Raw genomic sequence first — 9,540 nt, forward strand, 5'->3', positions numbered from 1 at the left:
ATGAAGTGGATGTCAGAGATATGTGGAAGTGTTTTGAGGGATCTGCCAACTTCTGTCTCAGAGGACACTCTGCTTCTTCATAACATTGACAAGCTCCAAGATCCCGAATTGCCTCTGGAGCAGAAAGAAACAGAAGCTTTTGGCAGTGAAATGCGCGCTTTTCTCGATGTGAATCGTTTGTGGGATGTTATTCGATTTTCTGGGAAAGATGTAGAATTTTCCAGGAGAACTTTCAGGATGATGAGCAAATGGAGATTGTCCGTGCAGTGGAGGCTAAGCTACAAGAGAACTCTAGCAGATTGCATCTCTTATTGTAATGAGAAGATGAATAATCTCTTAAGTACTCGAGATGGGAGATTTGTAACGTGAATAGAAATCGATCTTTTCTAATCTATCAATGCCAAAAAAATGGTTTCTGTAATTGTTATTACATTCGTAAAGAAATAAAAAAAAAACAACTACGTGCTAAAATCTACTGTTACATCTTTCATGAAATTGCATGTATGAATCAAAAATAGTAAGCTGAAGCCAAACAGATGAGGAGATCAGTAAGAATCAGACCAACAACGTCAAAGACAAACTTTGGAGCAAACAAACCCCACACCTGCAAAGACCATGAGAATTATGTTTATAAGTCACAGAAACAACACAACAAACCTTTGCTTGAATGAATCTTGCTGTGTTTACCATTAGATGTCTTCTCTGGATGGTAACGCAGAGAATTGTAGCTGTGACTGTAGTGGCTGATATAACTCCAAAGAGCATATACATCTGATGAGGATTAAAAAAATTATGATTATATCACACTGTCACTGAATCTACTAGAATAAACGAAAAATGGATCGATATGAAGATGTCTTACTTGGAACAACTGGTGCCGCTTTTGGCCATGAGCCTGAGGAGTTTGAGAGTGGATCGGTACGAGGATAGGAAGTCCAAATACAGAAAGGATGACCGAGAATCCAAAAGTTTCGATTGTCAAAAGGATAGCTTGTCGTATAAGCACAAACTCGTCAAACCTGAAGAAAAGATGTAAGCAAAACCATCATCATATAGAAAGAAGACTCCATTGTAGTCTGAGTTTATGAAACTTGGACCTACCCAACAAATGCAGCTCCATAACGGAGGCCATCAAAGGCGCACCAATGCCCGCTGGCGAAAAACATGCATATAGAAAGAAGACTCCATTGCATCACACAGAGAGGATTTAGTTTTGAGAATTTGTCCTGTCTATCTGATTGGGTTATTCTCTCTACACCTTCCAGCCTCATTATACAATAGCCTACATAGAGATAACAGCAGAGTTAAACCTTAGTGATCTAAATTGCTATCTTTGTTGTAAAGCTTTTGGCTTTGAAAACCATCAAGTGAGAGGAGAAAAGTACCAGCAAGCAAATATGCTAATGCCAGAAGTGATCCTTGCTTCCCCGACAACAGAATTACTGGCGAGCTACAAGCAGATACAAGAGCGACAGCTCTGGTGGCCCAAACCCTCTTTTCGCCTGTGCAAAACATACGGGCATAAGCTAAAAGGAAGAGTTGCACCAATCCGATTGCATAAACCGTTTGAGGGATGCGGTTTCTTCCTCCAGTCACTTGAAGTACACCATCCAAACCAAATATCTTGCTCTCTGATGCCCAGAGCAATGCTATCAAAAAGTAGCTTATCATACTACCAACAGTAACATACTTCCACATCCCCTCACTGGGTGTTTTAGCAATCGCTATGTAGAGCACGCAAATGAGCATAACCACTGATACAATTGGTGCAATTTCAATCGCATAAGTCAATGCTGGAAGGTCTAGAGCTATCCCAAGCATCGACGATGGTGAACTACTCATAAACTGAGAAGTTGCAGCTTGCTTTGTTAGCCCAATATCTATAGAAACTCTGAGAACAGAAGCCATAGCGAGAAATATGACAGCCTGCAACAAGATAATCGAAAATATTATTACCCAGCAAGTAATTGTTAAAGTAAAAACGACATGTAAGAGAATACTGACTTCTTTCCGCATAGTTTTTCTCATGACAGAGTACCGTAGCTTGATAAGTCCAGTTGTTGCCAGGAGAAAGTTTGCAACTTTTCCTTCTTCCACTATTGACACAAAAGTTCTCTGTTAGCACAAAGAAAAAGAGAGAGGAAGGCTCAGCCTTTAAAGAATAAAATGATTTGAAACTTACAAATATAGCTGTTCGAAAGAAAGCTGCAAGCACGAATCGTTACTAGAAAGAGAGTGAAAGCTGCACCAGTGGATAACCAAGAACCCAATGCATAAGATTTGTCGCCATGGAAAACAACAAGGAACTGAATGATGAGTGATATAACCAATATCCCAAACCCGGTAATCATTAGATTGAGATTGAACTCTGTCCACTTAGACCGGGCAAGTTCAACAACGCTTGAGAAGAAATTCAGGTATGCTGCAATTTGCTCTTTAAAGGCAGATATATTTGTACTGTTCTCATCTCCATTTCTATCCATCAATATGTGTTTGACAGAATTAGACCATTTCTGTTCTGCTGCAGCATATAGATCTGATATCCTCGCCATATCATCAGAAGAGAAACCAACAACAGATGAACTAGAATAAACATCTATATATCTTTTCACCTACATATAAATGGAATTGGAAAGTGAGAGTCCAAAAACACAAAATCGTTACAAGAAATTGTTTTAAGTTTTCCATCTGAATAACATGTTACCTGCCAAGCATTCACACAAAGAACATTAACGTAATTTTCCATCCACTCTTTAACAGCCGATTGGGTGCCAGAATTGCCTGACTCAGACTTATCCAAGTCCCAGTTGCTGGAACCAAGAGCATAGAGCTCAGGGTTGACATGCCCAATGCTGAAATTAGTAATACGCACAAATTGTTAGAAATCATAAATATGCGAGGATGGTTATTTTCCTGAACAGAAGCAGGAAAATTTGACAATGATCCCTTACAAGGCACCTTCCGAAAGGAGAGGATATCCCAAGCAAAGCTGACAATGTTGCCGCAAAATCAAGCTGCAAATAGCCCAAAACAATTAATTGTGGCAAAAAGGTTCGCATAAAGCAAGAGGAAAGGCATCAAACCAAATTTGATACTGACCTGCTCAATGGAGCTGATGCAAATCTGCTTCCCGTTCTGGCATTAATATGAACAAAATAAAATCCCACTAATAAGATATCTCGAAATCAAATATTATGATCACCAAGGAATATGTTTTCACAAGTCACAATTACCGAGTTTTGTTTACAAGATGAGGTATCGAACTCAGGAGGAACCGAAGTTGTATGCTTCTTCGTACTCATAGCATACATGGATGTTTCTACCTGTAAAGGGATTTAGAAGTAATGGTGGATTGATAATCTTGAAGCCGAGTGAGTATAGGAAGAAAACCTATTTCTTACCTCTTCAGCAGTCCCTCCACCATGATCCCCATTTAATGTCTGTCCATGGTCACCCATTACGATAAGTATAGTATTCTCATGCAAACCACCTGGTCCCGCTTGGCTCTCCAATATACTGATGACTTTCTAGATGAAGCAAGTAAAGTGATAACGAAACAAGATTACATATAGCGTACTAATAACTTTTTGAAACTAACAAGAAAAGCTAACAGAAGTTTACCTCTAACACTGAATTATATTGCTCCAACTTTTTAATCATTGGGCTGGAATCTACTCCAAATATGTGCCCTGCATGGTCCTGCAAATATTGAAATTCACTGAGTCAAAGATATAAATGGCAGGATGACAAAAAATAAAGACAAAACATAATTGTTGGCATACCACTCCGAGAAAATGCGCAATAAGAACATCCCAATCATCTTTGTAAAGGGTTGGGAATAGGTGCTCAATGCATCCATTGTCAACCTATAAAAAAGCACACATACATAAAAGGCTATATGTACTCTGTCAAGCTACTTCGGGAACATAGATATTATAAGAGAGCAAAATAGTAATCGCTTACAGTATCCAAGTCTTTAACATTGAAAGAAGGGAAAGGATATGACTTTTGAAATTGATTTGGGAACAACTGTGTCCAAGTATCATCACCCATCATCACCAACCGTTTCCCATTTTGCACCAACTATCCATAGAGAGAACCCATTCAAGTTACCCAAATAAAAGTGACATGACAAAACAAATACTCTCGTTTAGAAAAAACCTAAACCTGATTGATGAAATTATCCTCAACAATAGCAGGTGCACCAAAACTNGTCAAAGATATAAATGGCAGGATGACAAAAAATAAAGACAAAACATAATTGTTGGCATACCACTCCGAGAAAATGCGCAATAAGAACATCCCAATCATCTTTGTAAAGGGTTGGGAATAGGTGCTCAATGCATCCATTGTCAACCTATAAAAAAGCACACATACATAAAAGGCTATATGTACTCTGTCAAGCTACTTCGGGAACATAGATATTATAAGAGAGCAAAATAGTAATCGCTTACAGTATCCAAGTCTTTAACATTGAAAGAAGGGAAAGGATATGACTTTTGAAATTGATTTGGGAACAACTGTGTCCAAGTATCATCACCCATCATCACCAACCGTTTCCCATTTTGCACCAACTATCCATAGAGAGAACCCATTCAAGTTACCCAAATAAAAGTGACATGACAAAACAAATACTCTCGTTTAGAAAAAACCTAAACCTGATTGATGAAATTATCCTCAACAATAGCAGGTGCACCAAAACTGTTCCCAACATCGATAAAAGTAGGCAATCCTCCAGTTGTCAATCCCTGAGTTCACACAGCTAAAGAAATCACACACTATAATATGAAACGAGCTGAAGCAATCAAATGTAGTCACCAATCTAGAAAGTGTTTTAGAATTGGGACCTTGAGACGCTGCAAACTCGTAGTAGGAGGATCAGCAAAAGCCTTAAAGATCTTAGCAGACGATTCATTAGCAAATGCAAGCTTCTGCAAGATTGTCAACTTATCCATCCATGGCTTTGGTTCTGTCAATCAAAGAATTACTTCTCGTTTTCAATACTCAAAAATCAGTAAGAAGGCAATACATAGAGGTTACAAAGATCACTCCAACTCACCTGGGAAGAAAGCACTCGGAGCCACAAAATCGATTCTGAAAAGAAAAAAAAACGAAGAACAGTCAAAATCACGAAACGCTTATGGAATTGTGAAATCGAACAATTTTTGAAAAGCCTGCAGACCTGAGAGCATCTAAGACAATGATGATGACGCGATCGACAACAGGTTTGGTCCAACATTTAGGCTGAGTATGATTAGAGTGGCTAGAGAGCGAATCGGGGTTGGAATCGTGAATTGGGGGTGGTGGAGAAGTAAGGCAAGGAGAGAGAGAGACGTCGGAGCAAGTACTGTGAAAAGGAAGCTCAGTTCGAGTGAGAAGAAAGCCACGCGTGAAGATGAGAATGGCGATGGAATGGATCAAGAGAAAACCTATAGCTATCAACTTCTTGTTTTTCAGATATGTCTCCATCTCTCCCCCGGATCAAAAATTTCTCCGGTCGTATTTTCCGAGAAGTAGTTTTCGCCGTGACGGCGGCAAAATCAGCTGGGGAAGGTGATGAAGATGTGGGAACGACGTCGTTTTCTTGAACATGGTTAAACGTGAATTTTTTTTTTTCTTTTTTTTTCGAGCTGAACCGGATCAAATGTGAGACAAGTCGGTGATCGGATATGGTTTAGATCTTCTCTCTAGAATAATTTAATGTCAATCCCAGTTTAATTGTGCTAATCTTAATACTAAAACATGTAACCCGTATAAGAAAAATACCAATATTTTGTATATTTTATTACTGAAATTTTTTTACTCTATTTTAGATTTATTTTTTTTCTCTTCTCTAAAAAGTCTACTATTATTGTTTTTTTTTGTCTCGAAAAAAAATGACTACGTTTATTTTCTAGAATGTCTTACTTCTATTAAAATTAAAATTTTTAAAATTTTTATTTATATTTCATAAACATAATTTATTAATAAAAAATTCAAATAATAGTAATAAAACGTGGCAGAATATTTTTAAAATTGCAGATTATATATATATATATATATAGTATCTCAAAAATTCAAGGAGTATTATTTAAAGTTTTATTAACCTGATCTGATAAGATTTATATCATTTCTTCTTCGTTAAACTCTAGATTCTTTATTTCTCTCTCACTATGATAATCTTTCTCTAATCTAATTTTTTTTTTCTCTTCGATTACGATAATCTCTCTCCAATCCAATTCTTTTTTCTCTACGATTGTGATTGATAAATACAAAGTGAAAAACAACAAAGTATGAAGTGAATATAAATTCATGTATCTACATTGGTTTTTGAGTTGATTAATTCAGTACCTAATTCGAATTCTAAATTTTTTTGTTTAACTTTTTGTTTTAAATCGCAGTTGAACCTTAGAAATTGCCTAAAAACATTTTGACTATAATGGTTCAAATGAATTATGATCGCAACAAAGAACTGAGAATTAATCTGAAGGGTCTAAGCAAACCAATATAGGTACAAGTTCGTAAGAAAGAATAAGGTTTAAGATTCGAAGAAGAAAGATGATTCAGTCACGGCGGTTAAGAAATTGATTAAGAAGATAATGTGGAATAACTAATTATGAAATTCAAGGTTGATATTGTTGCTTTAATTAAATACACAATTATGAAATCAACAAAGAATTAAATCAATTCAATTAAATATGTAATTATGAAATCAACAAATGAAAAAATATTAAGTACCAACACTGTACCAAGTTTTAGTTAGGATGGTAGTGCTCTAACTTCAACATTGTATCGGATAATCATCACCATCTTCTTTAATTCTATTGTGGGGTATGACTAAAAATGTTATTTTTCTTCTATTTTTAGAATTACTTATATTTTTTTAATAAAGAAATCTTATTATCTAATATTAAAAAAATTAGTTTTTGAGTGTTTTAACTTTTAACCAATAAAAATTCTATAATTTGAGTTTCTTTTTATCAGAAATATTCTTTTTTTGATTGATTACCATTTGAGTCTATTACTAGATTTCCTACTTTCTTTTATGTTTTCTTTAAAAAGCCTATTACTTTATTTTCCTCCAAAATGACTACCTTTAATTCTAAAATATCTTAGTTAATTGAAAATATTTTTCAAAATTACACTTTCATTTATCTATAATAAATATAATTTAATATTTAATTTAAATATGCAAATACTAATAAAAAGTTGCAAAAAAGTAATAGCAAAATATTAATATTTTATGATCATAAATCTTGGATTTGATGGTGGCAAAGCATTTCTGATGCATCAAACATATTTCTCTTTTCTAAAAAAAAAAAAAAATAGAAGAAAATAATATGTTCATACATTTGTGTCATTCAGGACAAGAATGCGCATTGAAATTATATTTTTGACAATTTGCAGTTCATAGAATGCAAAAGTGTTTGCTTATATATTGAAAGAAAATACAGTATGCATTCTTTGCCTGTCTGCTTTTAATTTGTTTTGGGCTCTTTGGATGAAATAATTTAAATATTCAATTTATGGGATAATCATGCTTATAAACTTAATTTATGTAAAATTTTGTACTATTCCCATTGAGTTTGGTTTGATGTTCTTCAATCAAATACAGATATGAATAAGTCTCCGTTCATCTGTCTCGGTCAGTTCACAAATACATTCAACCAAACTGTTTCTGTCATCGACCGCAAAACGAATTTTCGAAAACATTGGACTAAAAAGAGGCTCAAGAAAAAAAAAATTGTTGCAAGGAGAAAGGATCAGAACATTGGCTTGACTTACTTCTGTTGAAAAGGAAATAAAAATCGCTTAATATAATCAGATTCGATCATTTGGGGAAATTGTCATCACCTCTATATTCTCCGTATTACCAATCTATATTGTAATAGATTCAACCAAAAACACAGGAAAAATAACAAAAAAACGAAACCTAATCTATAAAGAACTTATAGTCAAATTCAACACAAAAGCAAAGTAATATAGGAGAAAGGATCAGAACATTGGCTTGATTTCCTCTGTTGAAAGGAAATAAAAATCGCTTAGTATAATCAGATTCGATCATTTGGGGAAATTGTCATCACCTCCATATTTTCTCCATATTACCAATCTATATTGTTTTAGATCTAAAATAAACAAACAAGTAAAACCACAAACACTATAGAGACAAACAAAGTTCACAACATAAAATAACTTAAAAGCAACGGAGAGAAAGGATCAGAACATTGGCTTGACTTCCTTCTGTTGAAAAGGAAATAATAATCGCTTAGTATAATCAGATTCGATCATTTGGGGAAATTGTCATCACCTCCACATCTCTCCATTACGGACTATTTCAAAACCACCACACAAGTTTACAATTCAAAAAAAAAAGAGGAGAAAAAGGATCAGAACATTGGCTTGACTTTCCTCTGTTGAAAGGAAATTCTATTCGCTCAGTATAATCAGATTCGATCATCTGGGGAAATTGTCATCACCTCCCAATTTCTCCTCTATTAATCTACACACAAACCAATCTATACATTGACAAAAGACAAATCAGTGAAAACAGAGCCAGATCTTTACTAGTCTAACTATAAAGAGACTACTAGATTTACCCTAATCTGAAGATTCGAGCTGATTCGATATTTTTACAAAGAAACATCAAAACGAATAACAGAAATAGGGAAAACGATTTGGCGTCAGCTCATACACAACGAACATGGGACTTAGAACGGTGGTAATCAGTAATATTGACGCTCAATATTCTAAGATGTAAACAAAAAAAAACCTTAACAACCTAAGAGAGAGAGAGACACGATAAATCTAGGCGGAAGAGAGAAGTCGACGGCTGAGTTTTTTTTGTTTGAGTTGTAATGAGGGTTTAGTCAAAGGGTATTTATAGCTGCGGTGAGGCTTATGTCGTGAAGCCCTAATGGCGGTCTCATAAAATTTCTATTGGGTCCTTATTTTTTTTGGTGGGCTTCGGGTTCACTCGCAAAATTATTCTTTTTCATTGATCTTTTTTTTTTTTTAATTAATGTTTTTGGTAAGTCGATTCTTTAAAAAAAAGTAATCAAGAGAAAATCACAAACATCAATGTTATAAGATTATTTATCATGGAAGAAATTGGTATCAAATAAAATTATGCGTACTAATAAATTTCTCTCCCCAATTATATATAACAATGACAATATGAAAATCAATCCATGTAGTATACATGCGTAACGATAAGTATATATTGTATGTATTTTCCTCTCTTCTTTCCGATCGTGAGTATACAAATTAATGGAAAAAGTAATAAATTAATCAGAAAATAATGGTAAGAGATTTGTAGTAACGTTTTGCAACTAAACTAATCTGCTTCAATCTCATCTTAGCAACATTTTCAGCCTTCTGGAACCAAGAATCCTTCTTGTCTTCTTCCATTAACAGTACTACTGCTGCTCTCTCCTCACTTCTTTGAACCCGCGGGCTTATGTGAATTTTCAATATCTGCGACGGTACGACTTGGTAATATAATATCTCCGTCGTTTGCGGTGTAGATATGAGCATTTTATGATCTACTATTGTCTCTTCTTC

The 9,540-nt window shown here is 34.8% G+C and overlaps 2 protein-coding genes across 2 annotated transcripts in view; one reads left to right on the forward strand and one right to left on the reverse strand.

The window, feature by feature from the left end:
* LOC104735759 (protein SET DOMAIN GROUP 40-like) overlaps positions 1-455 on the forward strand; it is a 3,145-nt gene extending 2,690 nt beyond the window's left edge. The window contains exon 8 of the mRNA XM_019235186.1: positions 85-455. Within this exon, the coding sequence (XP_019090731.1) occupies positions 85-369 (285 nt within the window). The 3' untranslated portion in view covers positions 370-455. The remainder of the gene's footprint in view (positions 1-84) is intronic.
* On the reverse strand, positions 367-5,651 carry LOC104735758 (GPI ethanolamine phosphate transferase 3-like). Its single transcript, XM_010455605.2, has 19 exons — positions 5,183-5,651; positions 5,060-5,094; positions 4,848-4,969; positions 4,659-4,748; positions 4,455-4,574; positions 4,274-4,357; positions 3,622-3,699; positions 3,402-3,527; positions 3,234-3,323; positions 3,100-3,135; positions 2,959-3,014; positions 2,705-2,852; positions 2,183-2,612; positions 2,005-2,096; positions 1,386-1,926; positions 1,102-1,282; positions 863-1,019; positions 688-771; positions 367-604 (listed from the first exon to the last, which is right to left on the reverse strand). Exons 1-19 carry the CDS (start codon positions 5,467-5,469, stop codon positions 509-511), a joined length of 2,853 nt encoding a protein of 950 aa, XP_010453907.1. The 5' UTR covers positions 5,470-5,651; the 3' UTR covers positions 367-508.

This window comes from Camelina sativa, chromosome 13 (assembly GCF_000633955.1).
Source record: "Camelina sativa cultivar DH55 chromosome 13, Cs, whole genome shotgun sequence".
NCBI lineage: Eukaryota > Viridiplantae > Streptophyta > Magnoliopsida > Brassicales > Brassicaceae > Camelina > Camelina sativa.

Coding starts and splice junctions, on each gene's coding strand:
- LOC104735758 (XM_010455605.2), bottom strand. CDS start 5,469: ATGGAGACATATCTGAAAAACAAGAAGTTGATAGCTATAGGTTTTCTC. Junction 3,528..3,621: donor AATATAATTCAGTGTTAGAG/GTAAACTTCTGT, acceptor TGCTTCATCTAG/AAAGTCATCAGTATATTGGA. Junction 3,015..3,099: donor GCATCAGCTCCATTGAGCAG/GTCAGTATCAAA, acceptor GGCTATTTGCAG/CTTGATTTTGCGGCAACATT.